The sequence below is a fragment of the Anopheles moucheti genome, chromosome 2 (assembly GCF_943734755.1).
Source record: "Anopheles moucheti chromosome 2, idAnoMoucSN_F20_07, whole genome shotgun sequence".
Taxonomy (NCBI): Eukaryota; Metazoa; Arthropoda; class Insecta; order Diptera; family Culicidae; genus Anopheles; species Anopheles moucheti.
The window spans coordinates 100,501,032-100,526,873 of NC_069140.1; the positions used below are offsets into that span (position 1 = coordinate 100,501,032).

The window sequence follows — 25,842 nt, forward strand, 5'->3', positions numbered from 1 at the left end:
ACTTCATCTAAATCCTGGATCTAGTTTTTTTTTCTTCTTAATTACTCTCCGCGCCCTTGAAGGAACTATTTCAGTGTTCGAGATTTTTTCCACGCCAGTGGTCACGCTAGTTTTGGCCTGCCGAAAAACCAACATTAAATAAACAACTATTGGACATACGTACCGTGTCGCTGCGGTCATCGTTGGGATCGAGCGATAAAACGAAAGTTTCTTTCTTTTGCTAGTACGAATCACTTTACAAATCGCATGCACAACATACCCAAAACGGGCACGGGTACGGCATCACACCAAACAAACAAACTTCCTACTTACGGATTATCTTCCTAGTTTGCGCATCACTTTTCTAGCACTCTGGGGCGTTCCATTTTTTGGTAAAATCGTTACACTTTACGCTGGAACTAGCGTCAATGAGAAAACTGAAACCTTTTCGATACTTTTCCGATGTAACTTATGGTCTTGCGAATAAATTTCAGCCGTATTTTACGTTCGCCCATTTGACAGTTCACACACACAGTGAAGTTTGTTTTGTTTACGATTTGCGCAAGCGCGACCGTGTTGCCAGTTTACCTCGTTTTCACCGCACTGTGTTTTTCTCAATTTTGAATATTTTTACAACCATGCACATACGTTGTAATTTTACATATATTTGTAATGCGAGTTCCATTCTACTGTACTTTACTACGCTGTACTTTGAAAATAAATCCAACTATCCTTTTAGACGCCATAAACACGAATGAAATCTATCAACAGTGTGCTGTTCGCATTCCAGGTAGGATACCAACTGTCCCGAGCGTTCCAAAACGTGTACATCGCTTTCACGCCCAAATCCTTCCATGGTTTCCCATCGAACTGATGAAAATCGTAATGTCCACCAACGCCTACCCCAAGACCTAGATAGAATTCCTTATCAAACGGAGCCATTCGGGTTCCGCTCAGTCGCCATAGGTTAGCGATTTGGGGTTTGGTAGATTGAATGTCCTTGTGTAGTCCTTCTCCAGGATCAATCTTGCAGTAAACTTCTCCATCCACTTCCATCCACACTCCCTCCGGTGTCCACTTTAGGCCATAGTCGTGATAATCTGCATTCCACTGTACGCTTCTAGTCAACGTGCACATCTTCGAACAGCGTAACGGTTCACGATCGTTCACTATAAGCCCGCCGGAGAGTTGGTTACGCAGGCGAGGCCCACCGGGCACGAATGCAATGCGCATCAGTCCCGAAGCATAACCATCTCGTCCGTAAAAGTCTGTGGCTGGTATGAGGTACAACTCTGTAAACGATTAAAGTAGTCTTATGTGTGAGGTCCTTTACAAGTCACCTGCGTGCTTTTACTTACGAGGGAATATCCAATTGCCTTGTGGTAGCTTTGCTCGGATCAGCACTCTCCCATACATAAATCGGAAGCTGTTAATGGTGGTAATTTGCGCAGTAAGTACGGGCGGAATCATATCAAAATCTATCTTAGTGTCACGTATACAGTCTCGCGAACTACGATGACCCGTACACTCATCGGCGAACCGGAACTGCTTAGTAGTCGCACCAGGTCCAAACTTTTCCTCAAATAGAGTGGGTCGGATAGCTAGTTTGCCGTTCTGCAGCTTTATGTTGTCTTTAAAATCGGCGTAAACCACAAACTCATTGTCTGGATCGGACGCGAAACGGTTCTCGATGCGCCATTTCTGCATATCTATCGTGTGTCCGTTAAAATCATCTTCAAACAAAAGCTGTCCATCGCACGCGGTGCGTCCATTCACAGTGGTGTAACCCTTGTCACATCCTTTAGCCATACGATCCTCAAAATCATCGGTTTGCGTTGCGGTTGATCTCACTTCTTTAGTCCGTCGTTCAATCGGAGTGAGTACATACGGATACGACATCTCGGTCGTAGCGGAGCGTAGTACAATACCGGAACCGGATGTAGGTGCCGGGGTTGCTGCTGGGCGCAACTCTTGCACGGTAAACGATCCAGAATTTGTACGATACGTTTGCCCGTTACGTACGATCACTGTGCGGTAAAATATGGTATCGCCAGGAATGAGTTTGGCTTCACGATCGATGAATAGGTAACGGCCATTTTTAATTTTTGTTATCGTTTGCGCCCATCGTCCCACATCGTAGTACTGCGTAAACTGTTGATTAAGTTTGCCGTGAAATGTAAACGAACTAATCCCTGGGTCCGCATTGATCCACACGATCAATCCTTGTGGATCGAAAATTTCAAATCGTGGTTTCGGCGGTTGATAGCGGACGACTTTACGTGGGTCAGAGCTGGAAAAAGGCAGCACAAAAATCAAACCACAAACTATCTGTAAAACGTTCATCCTCATACTTGTAGATGTAACAATTCACTAATTTTTCACACAGAACTAACAGACACCAAACCCGTTGCTACACCTTATCCAGCTAATGGGATTTCCGTTAATTTGTTGCACCTTTCATTCGGATCGTGGGAAGCGTGAGAAGCCATGTGCGCGAACTGCACAATGAATGAGTGATCTAGATCGAAGATGTACACTGCTTCGCTGAGTAAAGCGTAGCATCAGCTACGTCATCATTGTACGTCACTAAGTTATTTACACAAAGTATATGGATAATCAATATATTCAGTTTCATATTTACTTATTAAACATCTCCAGATATTTCAGAACCTTCATCGGTTTCTTGCTCACCTGTTGCTTCTTTCGCGACAGATTCTATTTTTGTTTCTGTCTCACGTTCAAACAATATAATCAATTCCGTGTGCGGAGTATGCGGAAACAAATCCACTGCGATGGCTTTCTTCGCAATAAATGGATCTCCGCGCAGTTGCTTCGAGCAAGGACGCATTAGGTCGACCCAATTTTTAATGGCGCTTTGCGGAGAGCACGATACGTACACCAGCTTATCTAGTCCCCGGGCGTTTCGCAGCTGCGTAATTGAGCGTATATCTAAAATAGAAGAGAAATGAAAAATGAGGAGAAATAACCAATTTGCCAACACTACTACGTACGAAGTCCAGCTCTTGGTGGGTCGACGATCGCTATCAATGATTCCTGCTGCTCCGGAATAATGTTTGCCTGCCTGATCAATGACGTAATTAAGTCATCTGCGTTTCCAGCGAAAAATTTACAATTCTCCACACCGTTCTTCTGGGCGTTGTATTCCGCGTCTTTAATAGCTTGTTCAACGATGTCGACACCAAGGACCTGTTTGCAATGTCGAGCGAAACATAACCCGATTGTACCAGTTCCGCAACAAATATCCAACAGACTTGTGTTTTTGTCTGGCGCAGCAACATCGATGGCGCACTGATACAGCAACTCTGCTGCAGGGGTGTTTATTTGAAAAAATGCTCCCGGACTGATGCGGAATGTCAGCCCCAAAATTTTCTCCTCAATGTGTGTATCTCCATACAAGTGCTCGATTGGATTGGTGTATTGACCTTGTTGGCGTTTTTGAATCACTTCGAAATGGATCGAACAGATGCCTGCCTTTTTGCCCGTTTCCGATGCCAAGCATTCGACAATAGCCGTTTTCAGTTCCTTTTGCTCCTCTTCGGACAGTGATTGGAGATGTACACCGACGATCACCATCACCTGACCAGTGGCATGCGACATTCGTACAGTCATTTGCCGAAAGTAGCCCTGATACGTTTCGGCGCTATAAACTTCGAATGATGAATTCTGCACAAACTCTTCAAAAAGTGCCACGGCTTGTTTCATACAGTTCGGGATGTGCTTGAGTTGTGCTATCGATTCAACCTCTAGGTATCCGTTAGAGTAGCTACCCACACGGAATCCCACGCGTTTTATACCTTGTGCATCCTTGCCGATTGAAAACTCACACTTATTTCGATACTCGTCCTGCATAGGAGATGGCCGAATCGGTTCAAATGCGCAAGGAAGGCCACCGTGCTCTTGACGTTGCTTTTCCACAAAAATCCGCAGCGTCGGAATGGTAGACCAGAGCTCTTTGCCAAACTTTTGCAGTACATTTTCCATTTCCGATTGCTTCTGCTTGAGTTGCTGCTCGTATGATAGGTATGCAAGTGACGTTGCTGAAGCTTCCACCGTGCGACGCTTAATGTTCATTGGCTCTCCCTCGGCTGCAGACGCTTCCTTACGCCTTCGGACCAAAGGATCAGGAGCGGGTTTCGCTTCGAAAGCCGATAACTCTTTGCCCTTCCATTTGTAGCCATCCAGTGCTTTTATTGCCGCTTCACGATCCTCTTGATTACGAAAGCAAATGAAAATGAATGGACTGCCAGGTTTCATTATTTTGATTTTATTCGTGGACAGCTTCATCTTCACGTTTAGCAACTTTTTCAGTTCCTGCAAAGGATGGATGTATGAAAAGACATTCATGAGGATGTTAGAAAATTTACCATCTACTTACGCCAATGCCATAGTATTTGGGAAGTCCTCGCACTTCGATTTTGAACAACTCAGAAGTGAATCCGGTGGCTTCGAGGTACGCATATTCTTCGCCCTTTATTTCACATTTTTCATCCTTCTTTGCGACTGCCTCTTCTGCCGTAGATTCCTCTACTACAGCAGAAACGTTATCGTCCTCCATATCTTTGAACGCGATTTTTCTGTACGGTGTCTGTGCGTTTTCGTCAATATTACTGCCGGCGCCGACTGCACGTGTGTTGTAAACAAACAGAACTGTCAGCTATCTGCGGTACAACCTATACACCTTGGTAGTTGTCAGCATCAGCCAATGACGTTTGTGCAAGAATTCGAGTTCAGTGCATCGTGCGAGTGCAGGTGTGTGCGTGTGGTCATTCATCGGAGCGGCGCCACGTCAGTGTTAAAAAACATAAATTTGTTCGCTTTTTCGTGAATGTAAGTGGTCCGGTGAGTTGTAAGTAAAAATTCTGATAGTATTTCGATCCGTATTCTTGGACGCCGCTTTTTGCGGCGTTGTATTCCGTCCATGTAAGCCAGACCGTCTGCTTTTGCGTCCGTAGGGGTTCAACACACCCATTGTCATTGCACACGCCAGCGTCTCGCTTGGACCACGGATACGTGCATCACGCATATAGCGAGCAGAGGCTTAAAGTGCTTCCTTTCCCATTCGAGCTTCCATTGATCATCTTTTCGTCCATCAGTGCGGTCGAGTCGGCGCTCGAGACACAGTGGTGCTCCGCGGTTCGGTCATATGCGAGGCTAACAGTATTTTCGCTTTTATCCTTTCATTGTCTGCACGCCGCGTATAGTTTTCCCGTGCCCAGTTTTTTCCAACCAAACGGCAGTCGCATTTTCCTGCATTTAGAAGCCGCAACGAGCCAACGATGAGACTACTATCGGCATTCGCGCTGGTGCTTGCGTTCGCCACCGTGGCGCTTGCAGAGGAAGAGGTCAAAACCGAAGATGGTGTGCTGGTTCTGACTAAAGACAACTTCGATTCCGTCATCGCCAACAACGAATTCGTGCTCGTAGAATTCTGTAAGTATCTGTAAATATTTCTATTCAACCTTTTGCACAACCATATGGAATCCGTTTCCAAGCGGCAGCGTGAAATTCCACCATTGTTAAATGCGTAACACACAGTCATCATTAAGTTGGTTGGATGCTTAAATCTGTTTAGTGCTAGGAGCTAGTGTTAGGTAAAGTAGTAGGAAAAAGGGAACAGAAAGGTACTGCTTTCTATGCGTTTGTTTATTGCCCGCACAGACTAATGCGTACGTGTTACACGGTCAATGAGCACGCAATGAAATCCGCCAGTCAGTCAGCTAGTTTTTTTACATGGGCGCTGTTGCGTTACGTTCTTCCTGCTGGAGTATCTTATCGGTGATTCTTAAACCATTCGGCTACTCTTTCCCACCGGCCAACAACGCGTATGCTGGTGGAACAGAGCGAGTGCCACCAGCTATTTATGTGGGAAGCGTTCACGCGCCTGCTCGCTTGCTGGCAGAACCGAGACGACCAGCGGTCATGGTTTAAAGTTGCCCTGTTGGAATCTTTGTATACGTGGAAGATTTTTGTACTTCTCTCGTTCCACCTTATAGGTCGCGAAACGCACAACGATCCAGCTTACTATGTTTGGTTTGGTGGATCAAACTTGTTCCCAACTGGTTTCCTGAAAGTGCCGGCCGGCAAGGAAACTGAATCATTTGCATAATTTCGATATGCGTGTAGGGAAAACTCATGGTTCTAACCTGACAGGCTACTATGATAAGCTATCCAATAATATGTGAAGTTAGTGTAACAATTTTGTACTCTCAGCATCTGAGTAAACAACATTCAATTGAACTTCTTGCAGTAGGCTAAACCATGAAGAAATGTTTTATGCACATACACATCTCCACAGAATTGCATCATTGGGCATTACGTGTACCTTCCGCCAGAACAACAGTGTTTGGCAAATTCGCTTACGTGTTCGATGATTAAAGAATAAGATTGCAGGGGGCCACGTCGATAGGAGGATGCTTTCTATGTGTTTCTTATCAACCTCACGCCAAGGTACTCCGTGTGTTGATTGCTATACCCTTTTTTGTGGTCTATATCTGTGCAAATACACAGCGCACAACCAAAACCTGTCAAGGGAGAAGAAAAAAGAATGTTGGTACAGATTTTTACCATGTTTACACAAATGTTTCCGTAGGAGGGTCTGTTTTCAGTTGTGTGGCGAACATGTTTTCCATCTCAAGGTATCTTATTGTTTTTCCTTTTTGGTGCAAGTAGACGAATTTTTAGGTTTATTTTTTTTAGAAAACAATCGACGTGTCCGTAACTCTAAACATGCGGCACTATAACGATTGTTGTTAGCATGCGGAACGTGAATTTCTTCAACCTTTTCCCGGTGGGGCCTTGTAGAACGGCATGTACACTTTTCTGTTGAATTTACTTCATCATTTCAAATGGAGGTTTTACAGAAACTTTTTTTTATCAATTTAGTCTGCTGTTATCAACATTTGTAGCGCACCGAAGTAATTTCGTTGTGATGTGTTGTACACGAGTTCCTATCAGTTACAAGCATTAGATTTCGAAACGATAAAGTTTGTGAAGCTTTGAAGGTTTGGTGAAGAACTTTACTGTAATTTACGAACCGGACATGATGGAATTAAATGTTTAATAGGAAATATTGAATGGCCATTTTTTTACCGACAAAAAGATAAAATAAAATAACACAGTGAGAGCATCAACTAAATGTTCCATGAACCGCAAGCTACTTGACCGGTTTTTTGAACAAGCTGTCCAGGCAACCGTGACGTGTCGGTTAGTGACGGGTTGGGAATACCAACACCATAGTCCCCATGACACTGCTCTGTGCACGTGTGAGTGCTAAACCCATCGCGCGCATTGCCTCAACGCTTTCGCGGTACGCATATACTTTTCTTTGTTGATTCTGTGTGTGTGTGTTCCAAGACGAAAGCATACGGATTTTATAATTGGTTGCCCAGCCGCGAAGAACTCGGGGAGTCGCTGGCAGTCGTTTATGTTTCCGGTCACTGACCTCCGGTCCGGTACCGGTTATGCGGTAACCCACATGAAGAAGAAGAGCTGACAAGTGTTCGATAATCACCCCCACTATAGATTTTTTGAAAAGTAGGCTGCGCTCTAAGGTGAATCTGTACGATGATCTGATCGTGCGCTAAAGCGTAATTCGATCGTTGCGATCCAACGACTCTATCTAAAGGACGACAGATTTGTTGCTGCGTGCTATTTTTTACGCAGCAGGTACGTCAAGTTCAAGGGCGCGACGCATGTTTCTTACGCTATCCGTTGTTCGAGCGGATGTGATGCTTTCTTCGGAAACTTTGTCATTGCACGAACGAGCATTTTTCCATTTTATACAAATTTGAGAAAGGGAAAATAGCAAAAAAACCACATTGGAGCGCAACTATGGAATGGATTTGTACCATCTCACGTTAACACGAGTCAAAGTACAATATGCATACGAATGATCCAATTGACGTCATTCACTCAAATTGTCGTTATGATTGTCTTTGGGCGTTGATTGTAATTCGTTATACTTTACATAAACTTGCAATCAACTACAAATACCTCCTTTCAATAAAATATTACCATAATTTATTTGCTCATCCGTGAAAAAATAACGCTTCCACCCTCATGGAATTTCTATTTTTATGCTGTTCAAAATAGTGAGCAAACCGCAACACAAAGAATCTAATTCTGTACGACGAATACTTTATGCGTAAAATCCATTTTCAGACGCTCCTTGGTGTGGACATTGCAAGGCTTTGGCTCCGGAATATGCTAAGGCCGCTAAGGTGCTAGCCGACAAGGAATCCCCCATCAAGCTTGCCAAGGTTGATGCCACCGTCGAACCAGAACTGGCCGAGAAGTATGGAATCCGTGGATACCCGACGCTGAAATTCTTCCGCAGTGGATCCCAAGTCGACTACACTGGTGGACGCGAACAGGACACGATTGTGTCGTGGTTGGAGAAGAAGACTGGTCCCGCTGCCAAGGAGCTTGAAACGGTCGAGGCTGCGGAGGAATTCCTGAAGGAAAACAATGTAGCTGTGGTTGGATTCTTCAAGGATCGCGAATCGAAGGAAGCCAAGGCATTCATGGCGACGGCCGTCGCCGTAGATGACTATCCGTTCGGTGTGACGAGCAGCGAGGAAGTGTACGCCAAGTACGAAGCCAAGTGTGGTTCGGTTGTTCTGTTCAAACATTTCGATGAAGGAAAGGCTGTATTCGAAGGCGAAGCTACCGAGGAGGCCCTGAAGAAGTTCGTCACTGCCCAGGCACTGCCTCTAATTGTTGACTTCAGCCACGAAACTGCACAAAAGATCTTTGGCGGAGAGATCAAGAGTCATCTGTTGTTCTTTATCTCGAAGGAAGCCGGACACTTGAAGGAGTACGTCGAACCGGCCAAGGAGGTGGCTAAGAAGTTCCGCGAACAGATCCTGTTCGTGACGATCGATGCTGACCAGGAGGACCATACGCGCATCTTGGAGTTCTTCGGCATGAAGAAGGATGAGGTTCCGTCGCTACGCATCATTCGCCTGGAGGAAGACATGGCTAAGTACAAACCCCCAACGAATGACCTGTCCGCCGATAAGATACTTGAGTTCGTGCAATCGTTCCTGGATGGCAAGGTGAAGCAGCATCTGCTGTCTCAGGATTTGCCAGAGGATTGGGATAAGGAGCCGGTTAAGGTGCTGGTGGCCACCAAGTTCGATGAGGTTGTTTTCGATAAGACCAAGGATGTGCTGGTTGAATTCTATGCTCCGTGGTGCGGACACTGCAAGCAACTCGTTCCGATCTACGACAAACTTGGAGAGAAATACAAGGATAGCGATAGCGTAGTCATCGCCAAGATCGATGCCACTGCCAACGAGCTCGAACATACCAAGATTTCGTCGTTCCCGACTATCTATCTGTACCGAAAGGGTGACAACGAGAAGGTGGAGTTTAAGGGCGAACGCACGCTGGAAGGTTTCGTTAAGTTCCTGGATGGCGGAAAGGATGAGGTTTGTTTGCATGCTACTTGTTTTATTTTGATAGCTTTTGATAATAATTTTACCATTCATTTCTTTGCTAATACAGCAGCCAGAGGAGGAGGAGAAGGAAGACACACCGACGAAGGACGAGCTATAAGCGAAGGAAGAGAGTGGGCCTTGAATAGCACGAATACCACCAGTGTTTGCCCGCAAATGTTAAGCTACACGCTGAAAAAAACACACACACATACACACAAAAGTAAATGCATTAATACCGTAATAAGCTACACAAATATTCTAAGTCCAAAATCACACCATCAACAAAATGGCAAACATGTTTCCGTGTAACGTAATTCGTCATGCCGCATATGTACGTCAGTGAAACCTCCAATTGCAAATTTAACAGAAGAGAAAGCGTGTGCATAATAGTAATGTAAAACTTCGCAAAGAGACTGTAATATACTATATTTTATGATGAAACCTGTAAGACGTTAGACGAAGCGATATAGATAAATTACATAAATTCCAACATCCAAACATGTGCGCGCGATTCAAGATCTCTACCTTCTTTACAATAGTTCGTTTTGTGCAGCCACTCGTTAAAACTGACCTTCCTTCCTTACGGATATCGTTTCTTCCTTAGTTTGCGACGCTTAACGCAAGGAAAGACAGACTCCACAGGAAATCGTAGCAGATGGAAGTACGTTGACTAGAGAGATAGAGGCCATTTGCAGTAGGAGAACAAGGGCTACCCTAGGCCAACAAACAAGCGTAAAAGAATATGAAAAGTGGTGTATGAATTCCAATTTGTGCAACAAAATTCCGATGCTGTGCGGGGAAACAGATAGTAGAAAAAGAAGTATACAAAACAATTGCATTTCATAAGATCCTTGGTTAAGAGCACGCCGGGAAATGAATGTTATATTAACATTAGGAGCCCCAAATCTCCATCGATTTTCCGCGATGGCAGAAAAAGGGTAGATGAAATCTTCCTGCACGTAAGAAAACGGCAGAATCCACAATCCACACACATACACAAACGAAAAAACATGTAACACTCGAGGCATTAAAATGAAAACTTAACAAAACTGACATGAAGCGGGTCTTTTCCTTTTTCCTATTTGCAAAAATTGTTTCCTACCTAAAAATCGGTCCTAACATTCCTTCGGAAAAGTATTTCTCATAACTTCGTGTTGCTACCCTCGAAACATCTTCCACATTAAAATGATTTGTTTTATTCGCGAGAGCCGGTCAGGACGAATTGCTATTACAACGCATAGTAATAATAATGAAAAAGCTGTTAGAGCTCATTAATAATTTTCGTTTATTAGGATAAACACAGCTGACGCTTTGTAAAACGGGATTAAACCAGTGGTAAGTTGGAAATAAAGTAATTAGTACCGGAATATATGAGAACGTATTTGGTTCTGCAACTTTCTTCATTGGTCTTTTGGCAGTCTTGCTTGCTATCTAACTAAATTGAGTGTAATATAACTTCTTGTCCCATAATACAACACGGTCATACGTGATCACCACAGATATGCTACATGAGGAAGGTAATATAAAGAAAAATGTTGAAGAATCTCACAATAGTCGTCTGCATTCCGTGATCGTTGGGCTACTTCGTCGAATTTAATCTGGATAGACAGAAGAAATAATGATATTGCGAACACTTTTAGAGTGCGACCAAATTACGCACGCACCCTCAGCGTAATATATTTACAATAACGTAAAAAATGGAATTGCATTTGAGAAGAACACCAACGGAATTTGATGATGAAGTGATTTGGCGCGGCAGAAGAATATTGACATTTCGCATGAGCATTTGACGTTTCCAGCTGGCTCAATCATTTACATAGACCGTGGGCTAAGTTTCTGTGGCTCGCTCTGTGGAGAGTAAACCTCTCTCTCGCACGCGTGCAAACTGTGAGATGTCAAAGTCTCCATACAAATGCAAACCAACAACATCGCTCTCACGCATTCATTTCATGGAAATCGTCGAAAGAAACACAAACCAGCTCGAGCAGCTCCCGTGTGCAGTCCGTTTTGGCGAAAAAGATCTCGTGTACGTGAAAACCATGCACGGTTCGTGAAATTTGAAACTCCCACTTGTGTTTGCTAATTGAATTTGTACGTGAAGAAGAAAACGATGGTCATTTGTGTGGTGTGGGAAAGAAAGTTACAATGTAAACACGCATCGCACGCTCGCGCCCTGTGAAGTGAAATTCTGAAGTAAGTGCAACTACACTGTATGTTGGGACCATTATGCATTGAAGTAATGGAGGAACCCAAGTGTGCAAATGTGTTCGACTATTGTGCTATAGTGGCAGAAATAAAACAACAGCCATCCAGAATTGAATTTATCTAAACGTAAAGCCCGTTTTACGTCCATTTTGTACTCCAGCTAAGTGTGAAGCGGAAAGGGTCGTGCTAGGTTGTGCGTTGCGGTTTCGCAAATACATTGAGCGGCTGGAAAATGGACCGCGCTGCTCGGGAATTATTCCCAGCAGTCGCATCGACGTGGAGAATTGGAAAATGCGCCTCGTTTTCGTATGCTGGTGGTAAAATTTGTGCATTTGCTCGTCCTCTTTCGGTGGTGGCCTATCTGTTTGGGGAAAACTGAAATTATATTTATTGCAATGTATACTCGATTGGGAATGGTGCAGCGACGTAGCAGTGGTGTTTATAAATATCCACGCAATTGCGTGTTTTGTTTTGATTATGTTATGAAATGAGGGATCGATCGATTTTTTCTACCTGGTGACTGGTTTTCTTTGCGTAGTGTAGATTATGCATTACTCTTAGCATAAAGCAGCTGGAAATGATGCTGAATGAACACAATTTCTTGCGGTTAGCAAACCTTTTTACTCCCTTCCGTTTTAGATTAGTACCATCGAACGAACCAGCTTTCACTCTATCTCTTTGTGCATGACGTTGACGCCATCCCGGCGAGATATTAACAACATGCTCATGTCGTCAGCAGCAATCATTGGTAGTAGGGGTTTTTTTTTTACTCTCCCCCAGGGGATTTTTATCCCGAACACGAACGATGACTACTAGTACTGAGGGGTGATTTCACTACGCTAGTGAACTTCGTTTGCTAAAACGGGAAATAACTAAAGCACCCTCGCCCAAATGCTTTTCACACTTGATACAATTGATTGGTGTTATTCGTTTTAAATTAACCACATTCAGCATCCTGTGTGCGATCGTTCATTCCCGGTCAGTATGAACTTCCCGGACGAGAATGGAATCGAATTCGATGAACAAGCAATACCATTGCACCAAGCGGCGAAAACGACGGAGGACCACCAACATCATCGCTATCGACAGTGGCTACCTACCGACACATTCGTTTTATCAGACACTACAACGACAGCAAAAGCAACAACGACGACGACGAAGGTGCCAACAACATATTGGGAATCGCTTTCCAAGTCTTCGCAATACGACGACGCATCGACACCTATGCGCTGTCCCTCCTCGAAGTCTACGTTCCCGACTCCAGAGGCGCTTTCACCAGGGGCGACGAACGGTTGCATAGCAACACCACCTTCGGCGCTGCCCACCGAGGCATTCTTCACGGTTGTGTCGCTCGAGGGCACAAGCCCAAAGACCGCACCGAGAAGCTACCTATTCGATTTGAACGCAGTTGCAAACCAAACCGCCAGCAGCGCCGTCCATCCATCGTTCTACGATCAACAGTCGTTTGAAAAGTGCCCACTGTTCGAGGAAACACCTGCCGCGGCGACACTCACAAGGTCGTCTGCGCTGCCCGTTACCAGGGGTGCGGTTGCTACCGAAAGGAAACGAACCGTTGCTACCGATCCGATCGCGATGCGCGATAATCTGCTGTACCGGCTGCAGCGAATACTGGCAAAACAGCGCAAGCCGGTGCTCAACTTGTTGCTTCCACTGTGCCTATTGATCGGGATCATGCTGCTGATCTACGCATTTCGCGACACCGCCAAGGGTGTGCTGTTCTGGATCGAAACGCAAAACACGTGGATCATATTCGTCATCTTTCTGTGCATGTTCACCATCGTCAGCTTTCCGGTCACAGTCGGCTATCTGGTGCTGATCATTGCCAGCGGGTACCTGTTCGGGTTCATTCGCGGTCTGCTGACCGTACTGATCGGGGCAAATCTCGGTGTGGCCATCGCACACAATACCATCAAATCGCTCCAAAGCAAACTGCCCATGCACAAGTGAGTATTTTTCATACTTTTTCACTACGCAAAACGCTATAACAACGTGGCTCGAAACCTGTTTACGGGATTTTTTTAGAGCTTTGAGAATTAGTACTGCACACACATCGCACCCAAACAGATCATAACAGTTTGCGCAAATGTTTTACATACTCGGCTATATTAGGCTTCATATGTAAGCTGCGCTAGAAGATTGCAAGAATGAATCGATAAGATGTAACGTACACAGAAGATGTTGTTGATAGTATTCAGCGATCGTCTTTAAATAGTACACGATAATGTTCAATGTATGAGTCATTTGGACCTTTGTGGTGCTTATTGCAACGTTTTTATATTGAAAGATTGATGAGCTTGAAGATGCGTGGGCCTGAGATGAGATGATATCAATGCAACTTATATTTTTCCTTTTGTAGCTAGTAAATCACCTAGTCTTCGACGACGTAGACCGGTTCAATTGATCTTCCTTTTTGTGGATTTAACCTTAAGTATCTTCTTCATAGAGGGTCAGAGTCATACATGCGTTTCAAAGTGTCATTCAGATTCGTAAATCTAACAGCATCCAACACTAGTTTGATAGTTTCATATAAATTATTACGTTATGACTGATAATCTGAGCAGAAACCTAATGTGATGAAATTGACTGAAGAATTTTTTTTATTATCATTACAAAGGTATGGCCAAACTAACCACAATGCTCACGGAAACGAAATACATGAATTAGCATTTGATTAGCACCTCTCAATTTAGAGAATGGGATGACAATAGTTGTTATCACATACCGAGATGGGTGCAAAGGAATCGCTTTTGGCTTATTTTCCTCCTCGAAAGTATTTTTCCTAGTGGAGAGATTTTATTACTTCGTCCAACCTTGTCTTGTTATCGAAAGCACCTTAACATTACTTTGAAACGTCGCAAATTTTGTGTTGAACGTAACCAACTCTCTGTCGCAGCAATACTTGTTTGCGGCTAAACGTGCGTGCCCTTGCATGGGTTATGTTTAGCCGAGCACAAGTTAACAAGACATTTTGGTATGAATTTTCAGCAGTGTTGTAAACCAAAACATGTGTTCAACTCACGTGATCTACATGTGTTCGTTAGACATGTATAGCTATTTATAGAAAACTCGTCCCAGTGTGTCCTCCTACAATGGTAACACGCTATATTTTGGAACGTGGCACACATTTGGAGTGTGTGTTGCCACTATTTGCAATATAGTCTATTAACTATGATCACTAAGAGTGTACTAAACTTTCTAAAAGATGTAGACTTTCATAAAGATAACTGAAGATAATCATTGATTCAGGAGAAGTCACAACAAGAATAAAAATTAACTCTGATTGGTTTTACCTCATAAAAGGCAACATGTTGCATCGCACCAGTATCCCGCAAGATCTGGCAAATGATCAACGCCCAAGTGTAACGCATAATGCAAACCGCAATGAATATGTTTTCGCGGCATGTCACACGTCGGATGAGCATGGACAGGCAGGTCCATCCCAAATCTTGCAATAAGAATCGACGATACCCCTATAAAGTAGTAGCGATCGTTGGGATGGCAAATTTCATTGCATTTTACCTTGGCGGATTGCCAAATTAGGGCACACCGTTGGGTTTTATGTGGCACCCGGGTGCCGTGTTCAGCATGAGAATTATCGTTGTTCGCTAGCGCCGTTTCACACGGCACTGATGGAAAGCTTGGATTTCTCCGTACACTTTTGTAGAATGCATATGCCAACCAAATGTTCTTCGGAGAAGCGCAGTATAGCGTCAATATCTGAGGCCTGATGCACATCAAAAGAGCTCAAGTTGTGCGTCTCTTTCTGCGTATGTCAGCTTCTCATTTCAAATTCGCCCTCAGCTTCCAACAGTTTAAAGGTTGTGGTTGCTTCGAGGCAAACCACTTCACATTACATGTCCCAAGACGCATGACGTCGAGACTTTTTTTTCCGCGCAGCAATGATGAATCAAATCGACAGAGGCTAAGGGCATGATTGCAGCTTTTGTCACGTGTGTGTCTTCATAGCATGGTTTGTTGTGTAGTTAATGTTAAATGTATTCGATGTGCGATAACTTGGAACATTGCACATTTTGTTGAAAGACTTCTCAGTTGGAACTCCGGGTTCTCTGCATGTGAGCGCAGTTTTAGTCATTTATTTATAACCTTTTTAAATGTTCAATACACGCCTTTGTGGCGTGTTTATTCCAACACAGATAGTGATGTGTACGGATTAGCGTTATTTCCCGATTGTTTACATCATGATCAAGCAATTTAAACATCGTTCGGGGAAAGTTGAGTTGCCTTTCACGTCAACTTCTCTTCGCCTTGTGAGTGAAAAATCATGTGTAGAAATTTATTTTAATTTTGTATAAATAATTGGTACTTCTCAACCAATGAATATAATGTATTGCTTTATTGTTTGCCAACCATGTTTGTTGTTTTACTTTTTTCTGATACTTTTTATTTTCTCGCTGCTTGCATACAATTAAAAATAAATCTCTATGCTGTACGTGGACGAACACAACGCGTGAAACGTGAGCCGGTTCCAATTGAACTGGTTGACACATGGCCTCAATTGTTTATGTCTATGGAAAAAACTCCACTGTCTTTTTGCGTGTGTTATTCGTGTCCGGTGGGCAGGAAAATTATCGGATGTTGAACTATATTTGTTTGTTTGCCAACCGGCATTATACATTTGCTTTCTTTCTTTGTAGGCTCATCAAAAACGAAACGGGTCGTGCCATTTTGCGAGTTATATCCGGACCAAGGGCCTTCAAAATCGTGCTGTTCGCTCGTCTAACACCGATACCGTTCGGTCTGCAAAACACCATATTCGGCGTAAGTTGACTTCGTAGTGCTTCCTATGCGAATAAGCGATGCTTCAAACGCATCCCCGGAAGAACGTGCTAGCTTTTTAAAGGCTACACTTCACGTGCACCTCATGGACATTGTTGAACTATGTATTTAGCCACGCGATGGAACTAGGGTAGAAGCAAACAAAAAGAAATCTACGCGTTGTACAAATACGTAAATGGCTGTGAATAAATGATTGTTCACTTACTACACTAACTTCAATCACAAAATTGTTGAAAAGCAACCTTAACATAACACAAACATACGTTCGTAGAATAGATTTCTCTTCTTGAAACGAATGCTTTATTTCTCGTCTTACAATGACGTCAGTTATGCTCGCCACAAGTCTACTGGCGTGTGATAAACGAAGCAAAAAACAGACTCAAAATAATCCACGCACAAACGGCTTGAAAACAAGTGGCCTGTTTTCTTTCCACACGTCAGCGCACGAACGAATGTGGCGCAATCGTTTGTTTGCCTCGTACCGTCTCTTGTCCATGATGGCCATATGTTTTAGCTAGAACGATACTTGACACGGTACCGCGTACTGGTATTGTATTGGTAACTACCAACAACTTTTTTCTCATGTAATGGATAATTTCGGTTGCTTTCATTGATGAGAAACGAGTGTCCGAAACGTGATCGTCGTCTCGTTTGTCGCCGTTAAACAAATTGTAAAGACAAAAAGAGCAATTAAGCCACTTTATGACATCACGTTCATTTGATTATTCCTTGCAGTGTTTGGTGTATGAAATTATATTCAACCGTCTAACCTATCTACTGTCGATCTTGTTTCCAAACAGATAAGCTCCGTAAACACGCGGAGTTACCATGCAGGGACGGTAATAGGACTGCTCCCAGCGCAAACCATCAACGTGTATCTTGGCTCGAAGTTGCGCTCAATTCACGAGGTACTAAACGATCACAATGCAGCGCTGGGTCTGGCTGGATACGGTGTATTTGTAGTGGAGGTAAGTTGGAAAACACAAACATTTCAACAACAGTTACCCTGTAATGTTTCTAATGTGATCTCCTTGCTCTTGTGTGTTTTTGGTAGGTGATTGTTGGCGCCGCTCTTATGATTTGGGTAGTACAGAAGGCCCGGATGGAACTGTCAGCAGCGCTTCTTGCTACGGCCGCTGATTCGAATTCTGACGAAAAGATATTGATCGAAATTGAGGCATAGTTGTTGCTGTGACACAGTGGCCAGCTTCGGCTCGAGCTTTGTTCGAGTCATCCACGCTAGGCTAGTGAAATAAGTCAATCAGTTGTTACTATTTGTATTGTTCTAGAGGATATTAATATTTATTGGTCTGTCAAAGGTTAGAATTTAAGATGTGCGAGAGTGCGAGCAGTGGTATGCAGTATAGGAAACAGTAGGAGACAGGAAACAAGTAATGAAGATGAAGAATCTGCTTATATACATACGTTGAACATGTTCAGAAAGGAAGAAATAACACCCTTAAAACAGTATCTCAATCCCTCAGTCCACGTCAATCCATGAGCAGACTGTGCCCACATTTTCGACTGTCGTAAAGCCGTCCATAAGCAAGCAACACTATGTTGAACTATTTTTATGCATTTTGTTTTCCGTTTGGGTAATAGTAAGCGGAATAATTTTTCATAGAATATTGAAGGAATGTGTTGGAAAAAGAAGATCGTTCAAGAAAGTAATGGGAAGATCAGTTTAATGACAAATTTAGCTTTTCGTCATGCATTTGCCCGTGCTAGTGTAGGAGCCGTGTCTCAATGTCAGGTGCTGTTGTGAATGCACATCGAAATCTGCACATATGTATTTTAAGCCTGTTTTGGCTGCAACGAAACTATTAGCCTATAGGTTTGCAAGGTGTTTATACGTACTTTACCATTTAAACCAAACAATTGAGATGTAATACGCAACACACCAACGATGGCTTGCTGGTGTAAATACGGAAGGGAATGCTTTCCATCTCCCGATTCTCAGTTCATTCCAAATTCAAATGATTCATGCTCGAGCGGTTTGAGCTTTTCTTTTGTTCTTTAAAACATGTGATAGAAATAAGTTCTCGGTGGAAATGTGTAGTCTGCGTGATTGAACAACAATTGCTGGATGTATCTGATGTGAATGTACGAAAGGTTATAACTTAAAGCGCGTGGTACGTTTTTGAAGACACGAGAGAATTTCCGGAGCACACAAAGTAAATGTAGATTAAATTTAAAGCCAGTAAGCGACACGCAAATTGTAGAAAAAAGAGAGCTATATTTCGTTTTTTTTTGTCCGAAATCTGAGATTCTGTAGAATTTGTTCTTTTCCTTCACTACGGTGTCATCGTCGTCACATCACAGATACGATCAGGAATGTCATGTTCCATAAAGGGTGGCATAAGGTTACTTAACGCTAGAAATACTTGCACTACTATACGTTTAGCGTAGGTGTCGAAAACCCGAGTCAAATCTCACAAATCACAGCAGAACACAGTCGAGGAGAAGTCATCATCACACACTTCTAACGTCTAGATCCGCGCTTCCGTTTCTTCATGTGCTGATCGCAGCAGTAATCGATCACTGCTAGTGCATAGTCAGCATCGGTTCGATTAACACACATCGGTGGCTTAATGCGTAGTACCTGTTGGTCGGGGAAAGAGTAAAAGGTCGTGTTAGCAAATATTCCTCGATTCGGTTAAGCACTCGTGAAAACCCGTGTTATGATACCGGACTCAAACTTAATCGCATTGCTAGGGATACCCCGGGAAAGTGTATTTTGTTAGCTAAAGAAGAAGGGGGAGGAGGTTGTTAGTAACCATGCACACACAACAAACGGTTGAAAACGTGTCAAATCTAGTGCTAGAAATTATAGCTTATTTAATACCGTTTCGATTCTGCCAACATAGGTTCACCCGCGAGAAACAGATGCCGGTTCTTCGTCAACTATCGGTTTGTTTCAGCAGAGATCGGTTTGCGTTATATCTTGTGTGTACAGATGGAAATGATCGTTACATGAGAATCGAATGAAATTAATATTCGTGAGCATTGTGAGATTACTTTGAAATTTATTAAGGACTTTCAACAAATTCTTTTACGCTTAATTGTTTTCCTACTCCCATCTAAAGTACAGCAAAATTTTGCGAATCGAAAGGAAAAGTTTTTAACAATTTTATCGTGCTTTTTCAGAATGTTTGCTCAGGGCAATGTCAAGGACTTGCAAGGCAAAATCGACGTCAGCTTTGGTTATGCACATCGGAGGCTTAATTCTAAGGACCTGTAGAAGGGATAGGGAATAACACGAGAAGATTCGTTTCATTAGTTTGCAAGTCACCGTTAATTCGATCGGTCGCTTACTGTTAAAACACAAAATCAATGTTCAGTTCGGGAAAGGTGAACTAAAGGCGGAAAACTGAGGGTGTGTGTAAATAACGTTTGTAAAATGGGACGGGAAGCTACTCACGTTTGCGTTGAGACCGCCGCGCCCGAACAAGACGCCCATGTCTTTGCACATCTCCCAGATATCGACGAAATGCGGTGCGCTCAAATGCTGTCGCGTCTCCTTATCGGCAACCAGCTCCACACCAATCATCAAACCCTGTGCGGAGGCAAAGAAGCGCAACGGATATATTAGTGATTCATGTAGATGTTCGGGTCTCTACAAATCGACGCCCCATTTTTGCTTGGGAACAGATCTGATACAGTTCGTGCAAAGTCGTCAACATGAAAGCACCTCCGGCAACTGGTGTCATTGTGATTTGGCAAGTGTTTTCGATACACATTGCTCAGAGCACCAAAGTTTGGCTACCACAAGTAGATTTTGCGGATAGTTTGAACTGGGAACCGCCGGGAGTTCCTTCCCCTCAACAAACGGTCGTATTTCCAAGCAAATTAAATGCCCTGGTCAGTCTACCAGCGGGCATAATGACAGTGTCGTCACTTGTTCTTCCGCAGCAAGGTGGATTGCTCTTTCCGGAACATTCATTTTCGCTTAACGTTGTGTCCCAAGAACCTTCATCGATTTCCGTTGCAATCTTCAAAGCTCCCGGTCGGTCACCGTACTATTCCGGCAACAATTGGGCAACCTACGATGAGCAGCGATCGACACGACAAGCCCCGAACGCAGCCGTACCACACGCTGAGCGAGTACCGTGCCAATACGAGACGGCCGTGTTTGAGACGGGTGCCAGCATGCCGAAACCAATAGACATGCAGTACCACGAGTCAATCGAAGTGGGAAACGTGCGGTTCGGGGACACGTTCGAAGGATTGGACAATTTCCACAACTTCATAGCGTCCGAGCTGGGACAGTTGCTGTTTTACAACGCCGAGGACACGCTCATTCGGCAGGGCAAATGTGCCAGCGCAGAAAAATGCCCTTGCCAGGAAGATCGGCAGATGGATGCAATCTGCTCGAACGAACGTTGCGCTGTACCGCACTGTCTTGCGCCGATCCAACCGTCCGGACACTGTTGTCCCATTTGTGGCGCTGTGTTTCGTGTGGATATTGCTCAGTTCCAGGGCGTGTTTAACTTGCAATCGTTCACGGACAAGCTACGTCGTAAGATTGCCTCGTCGGACGTGGACGTTGCGGATGTGGAGTATCATATCGGAGTTGATCGATCAATGGGAGCGAACGTAGTGCAGCTCATCGTCGTGGATAAGGGGGAGTATGGCGAAAGAAGTGTCCAGATGATGAACAGTCTGCGGCCGTTCTTCGAGAAACAGTTTGCATCCGGTAGGTTGAGGCTTCTAGGTAACACCTGACAGACATGAACGAACTTTAAATCCCACTTCTTACAGGATTCCATATAACGCATGCTGGCCAACCACATACACCGCTGGAGGGAGGCCAGGTGTTCACGTTTGTGCTACTAAGCTTCATCATCATGTCGGCCTTCTTCACCGTGCTTTATGTGTACTATTACGACAATATGCTTGTTCCACGGCTTAGAGCAGCGGTTCGCAACCGTCAGTTCTTCACGACTCCCTTTGTGTTTGCTCGTTTCCACCCGAACAGTGATACGGACGGACTCTCGGTGGACGTAAATTTCCCAAGCGACGGACAACTGCCGGAGGAAGGCTGTGAGCAATCGTCGGTAACCGTGACGGAAGTTGAGAATCGGCATGCCTCCTCCTTTAATAATCCCATGTATGAAACGCCAAAGCCAAAAGCGGATCCCGCTGCAGAAGCGTTCGACGATGTGGAGCTGTGTGTGAAGTAATTCTTACCTTGCCACGCACATCCCCAATAACGTCGTGCCTGTCGCGTAGCTTTTCTAGACCCTTCAGCAAGTAGGTGCCCACCTCGAGCGAGTTCTTTTGCATTTCCTCCTCGTCGATAACCTGGCGTGAGAAGAAAGATCGGTACATTATATCAGACCCTGTGCAATAAAGTGCAGCTTCCTGGCTCTCTCACATCAAGAACTGCAATTCCTACGGCACAAGCGAGCGGGTTGCCTCCGAAGGTGTTGAAGTGTAAGGCCTGGGAAAGGACGTCCGCGATTTTGCGCGACGTAACGACTGCACCGATCGGGAACCCGTTTCCGATACCCTTTGCCATCGTCACTATGTCCGGCACAATGTCATGCCCTTCGAAGCCCCAGTAGTGTTCCCCGGTACGACCAAACCCGGATTGCACCTCATCCGAAATGAACAGCCCACCGTTGGCCCGGACGAGCTCCGCGGCACGCTTGATGTATCCCTTCGTGTACTGCACGGTGCCTCCGACGCCCTGTATCGACTCGGCAAACATTGCGGCCACCTTGCCGCGTGGTAGTGAGTATTTGAATATTTGCTCCAGCTGCTCGTAGTACTTGTCCGAGGCTTTACACTCATTCGGCTGGCAGTCGCAGCTGCGTGTCGTTTGCACTGGCGAATCTCGGCACTGCTTTCCGCCCCAGATGCCGGTGTACGGGTCGGGATTCATCGCGTGCAGGATACCGCTGTTAAGACCGGGAAGCGGATACCTCCATGTAGAGTGCGCCGTCAGACCCATCGTGTATGGGGACGCACCGTGGTAGGCGTTTCTGAAGCTAATGATGTCGTGGTTGCCCGTATACAGACGCGCAATCATCATGGCCAAATCGTTTGCCTCCGAGCCGGAGTTGACGAAGTACACGTTCTTCAGATCGCCGGGCAATTTAGCCACCAGCTTTTCCGCGTACTCGTGCAGTTTTGGATGCATGTAAATGTTGGTCGTATGCCAGAGCGTACGCATTTGTTCCTCCAGTGCGGCATTTACCTTCCTGAAAAATTGGGACAGACGGTAAGAAGGATTTTCTACACGTTCGCAAATGCAATGCCGCTAACTTACGGATGGCAGTGGCCGACGGAAACAGTGACGATTCCTCCGAACATGTCCAAATAGCTTTTCTCTTGATCGAACAGCTGCGCCCCGCTGCCTTTGTGTATCAGCAACGGTTTCTTGTAGTAGGAGGTCACATTTGGTGTTAGATACTGTTTGCGAAGCTTCACGACCTCGTCGTAACTTTGACCTTTGTACGCCGGCAAGTCATGCTGAGGTTGATGCTGCTGTCCGTGCTGCTTGAGCGATTCTGGGCGTTGCGTATTTGGTTGGGTTGTGAGCATGCGGCAGTGCGTTTGTTCGCGAAGAGCTGCAGCAGATGAAATTAATGTTTAAATTAACGATATTGAAACCACTTTGAAACTCGGATTTTAGTACTGTTCAGATATTGATTAGCTTATTGGCAAGATTGCGTGTGCGTCAAGTTTGTAAAATTATTACATCATTGGCATGTAAACGACGTATGACCGGGACATGTAAATGACTATGCAGTCGCTTACCAGCTCTCTACAGTGGAGCTATTCGAATTCAAAAAAAAACGATGACTTGGTAAAACGGTGGAATTAATCCCAAATCATGACTGCCTTCAACGGCTATCATCGGCCGTTTTTGGGGTCTTTAACGGAAGGCCAAATGGCACCCGAACTTCCGCCGGAGAGAGGTGATCGTGAAGGTCAAGTTTATTTACATTTTTATTTGCGCATCAGTGCTGCCATTTAATCCTCTCTATTCCCTAACTCTAGAGTGAAGGCATTTGCCGTTGTGCGGGAATGGAAGTTAAACCGGTTCAGCGAAAAATTGAGCGAGCAAGGTTTGTCGAGCAAGTTTTGCGTTTGCAAGTTTGCCGCAAGTATGGCTATTCCAAGCAAACCAAAGCGGAAACTTGCTGGTGTCTCAGGCCCTGTGGAGGGTGGATTACTTAGGGTGTGGGAATCGGAAATCGGGAGCATACAAAGATGCGTGTTTTCTTTGTTTGTTTGTTTGTGTTTTGTTTGCGCTGGTTTGTCGCAACCCCTGTTCAAACGATTCCTCAGAATTGTAGACCAGTTTGCGACGCTTTATCAACCGGCCAGCACGCGAATACGATCGCGGCTAAAAATAGCACCAATCCAACGGTATAATACGCCAGCCATGCAGCATATTATTCTTGCTTAACCAATGAAGTAACATTACAATTGCTGCGTGCGCGGGACTATTTGTAGCTGGCGGAGCTTTAACTGTTGTACCGGGGTACCAGCATCATTCGTGCCGTTTGTAACCGATGACTGCTGAAGAGACGTTTTTCATGCAACCTTGTTAACGAATACTTCCCATCCACCGATGGAAAAAAAACTTCTTTCCGATGAAGTTTTCTTGTGCGTTACTTCCCGGTGCATGATCGCGCAAACGTTCACCGTCGGGTCTGGGTCCATGTTTCATTCATGGGCATGGGCACTTAAGGAAGTTTGACCTCGAACCTCGAAGGTTTCTTCGGAAGAGATTGTGTCGTGACACCGCTCACGTATGACTGAGCCAACGAGTACTGCATTTTGCGCGTACGTACATGATGATCATCATCACCTACGTGCTGTCGGACATTCAGTGTCGGCCATGTGCCTGAACACTGAGAAAAACACGTGTGAAGATGCGAATTTACGCATAAACCCGTTACCCTTATTACAAAGCACATCAGGCTGGTCAACACACAAAGCGCTTGTTTTATAGCACAGATGCAAAATTGAATCTTAATCATCCGATCACGCACACAAATACTAACCTGATAAGGCTCGCCGGTTCACCAGGAGCATCTTGAAGTACTCGCGCTTTTTAAAGGTTTATGAAATTACTCAACCGAACTACAAAAACACCACACCTCACGTGAAATGGGGATCGATTGCTATCAAAGATCAGAGCACGCGAGCGACAGTTCTGGACTTTGCCCACATTGATCGTTAACGCCGGCGCGACGCAGTTTAGTTTTATTAAAATTTATTCCTGCCGCAAATGCTGGGAGTATTCCGCCACGACGAACTGTAGCGCTTGGCGAGTAACGGAAGACTGGTGGGATCGGATGAAAATGAATGAATATTTCCTACCAGCCCACAATCAACCAAGCGTGTTCCTCAGGTTTGGATGCGATCGTATTTGTGCGCGCTCGTGCTTTCCTTGTGCGTCTTCGTGGATGTTAAGCGTACGCATTTCTGTGCGGCGTGCGGCGCGAATTTTAACTTTTAAATAGAAGAAATAACAATACAACCAAAGGTGTTAATTCAAGTTTTTAGTTTATTGATTGATTTTTTGGTTCGATATCTATTACAACAAAACGTAGGCGATGCTGCTAATTGATATAACAATTTGAATTCTAAATGAACACTTAATGTAAAAGACTATATAACTAAGACGATAAATGTAGCGATTTTTGCAACTTAACTATGCATAACTTAATTTTTTTTGCGAGTTCACTCAACAGATCCACTTTCATCTAGATGATCATAAACGATGGATAAGGTTGTTCTACTTACTATAAGTGATGTGTTATAGAAAACATTATATGATGTATTGAAACGGCCGATAAAGGTACAAATCTCGACTGTTCAGCTAATCATTTAGGTGATTGCCAGACATTTCAATTAGCTGTTCTAGACAGTGCGAAAACGAATCTTTTTTAATAGCTTGAGTTAATAAATCATCTTTATAAAACGATACCGAGTTGATTCGATCATATCAGTTGAAAGGAAACATGTGCTCAAGTGCAATCTGATTGTGCTAAAAATTTAAACCCTTCCTGCACGTGTATACAGGCCTTATGGAGCAACTGATTTTGATGTCCACAAACCGCCGCATAATCGAACCGTAGCATTCGGCAACACTGCCGTCACTGACGGAACGGATGAAACGTCATGACTATGTTTATAAACGAGAGCGACGTCGGAAAATAATTTTCGTTCCAGTTTCGTCTCACGGCTCAGCGATTGCATCCCGGGATACGGAAAAGAAAACATCCTCGTTTGCTTCTGCAAACCGTGTAATTTGCACAGAACGTGCGACAATCGTGCAACGAAAGTCGATTCCCGTCCGTGCGTAGCCAGCAAAACACATCCATCTCGACGGAGTTTGGTGCACAGCATCAGAGAA

The 25,842-nt window shown here is 44.4% G+C and overlaps 6 protein-coding genes across 10 annotated transcripts in view; 3 read left to right on the forward strand and 3 right to left on the reverse strand.

Annotated features, from left to right (window-relative positions):
- The window catches only part of LOC128307115 (protein pangolin, isoforms A/H/I/S-like), a 58,182-nt gene extending 40,528 nt beyond the window's left edge, over positions 1-17,654 (forward strand). The window contains exons 2-4 of the mRNA XM_053044848.1: positions 16,322-16,445; positions 17,264-17,431; positions 17,518-17,654. Coding sequence (XP_052900808.1) covers positions 16,322-16,445; positions 17,264-17,431; positions 17,518-17,646 — 421 coding nt within the window. The 3' untranslated portion in view covers positions 17,647-17,654. The remainder of the gene's footprint in view (positions 1-16,321; positions 16,446-17,263; positions 17,432-17,517) is intronic.
- On the reverse strand, positions 715-2,370 carry LOC128307151 (beta-1,3-glucan-binding protein 2-like). Its single transcript, XM_053044891.1, has 2 exons — positions 1,338-2,370; positions 715-1,271 (listed from the first exon to the last, which is right to left on the reverse strand). The coding sequence occupies exons 1-2, from the start codon at positions 2,326-2,328 to the stop codon at positions 715-717; spliced, it is 1,548 nt and encodes a 515-aa protein (XP_052900851.1). The 5' UTR covers positions 2,329-2,370.
- Positions 2,624-4,608, reverse strand: LOC128307132 (tRNA (uracil-5-)-methyltransferase homolog A). Its single transcript, XM_053044867.1, has 3 exons — positions 4,376-4,608; positions 2,991-4,311; positions 2,624-2,928 (listed from the first exon to the last, which is right to left on the reverse strand). The coding sequence occupies exons 1-3, from the start codon at positions 4,553-4,555 to the stop codon at positions 2,624-2,626; spliced, it is 1,806 nt and encodes a 601-aa protein (XP_052900827.1). The 5' UTR covers positions 4,556-4,608.
- LOC128307178 (protein disulfide-isomerase) lies at positions 4,744-10,821 on the forward strand. 4 transcript variants are annotated; one of them, XM_053044917.1, is made up of 4 exons: positions 4,744-4,827; positions 5,202-5,430; positions 8,161-9,431; positions 9,508-10,821. In XM_053044917.1, exons 2-4 carry the CDS (start codon positions 5,277-5,279, stop codon positions 9,556-9,558), a joined length of 1,476 nt encoding a protein of 491 aa, XP_052900877.1. In that variant the 5' UTR covers positions 4,744-4,827; positions 5,202-5,276; the 3' UTR covers positions 9,559-10,821. The 4 variants fall into 4 exon arrangements, with proteins under 4 accessions (XP_052900877.1, XP_052900885.1, XP_052900893.1 ...); XM_053044925.1 differs by having other exon boundaries at positions 4,749-4,846; XM_053044933.1 differs by having other exon boundaries at positions 4,768-4,839.
- Positions 17,655-18,372: 718 nt separating the features above from the next.
- Positions 18,373-24,735, reverse strand: LOC128307162 (alanine--glyoxylate aminotransferase 2, mitochondrial). 2 transcript variants are annotated; one of them, XM_053044902.1, is made up of 6 exons: positions 24,485-24,735; positions 22,738-23,038; positions 21,841-22,669; positions 21,654-21,767; positions 19,885-20,019; positions 18,373-19,065 (listed from the first exon to the last, which is right to left on the reverse strand). In XM_053044902.1, exons 1-6 carry the CDS (start codon positions 24,513-24,515, stop codon positions 18,946-18,948), a joined length of 1,530 nt encoding a protein of 509 aa, XP_052900862.1. In that variant the 5' UTR covers positions 24,516-24,735; the 3' UTR covers positions 18,373-18,945. The 2 variants fall into 2 exon arrangements, with proteins under 2 accessions (XP_052900862.1, XP_052900869.1); XM_053044909.1 differs by lacking the exon at positions 18,373-19,065 and adding an exon at positions 19,359-19,698.
- Positions 20,133-21,777, forward strand: LOC128307203 (protein amnionless). Its single transcript, XM_053044953.1, has 2 exons — positions 20,133-21,159; positions 21,225-21,777. Exons 1-2 carry the CDS (start codon positions 20,145-20,147, stop codon positions 21,644-21,646), a joined length of 1,437 nt encoding a protein of 478 aa, XP_052900913.1. The 5' UTR covers positions 20,133-20,144; the 3' UTR covers positions 21,647-21,777.
- Positions 24,736-25,842: the final 1,107 nt, after the last annotated feature.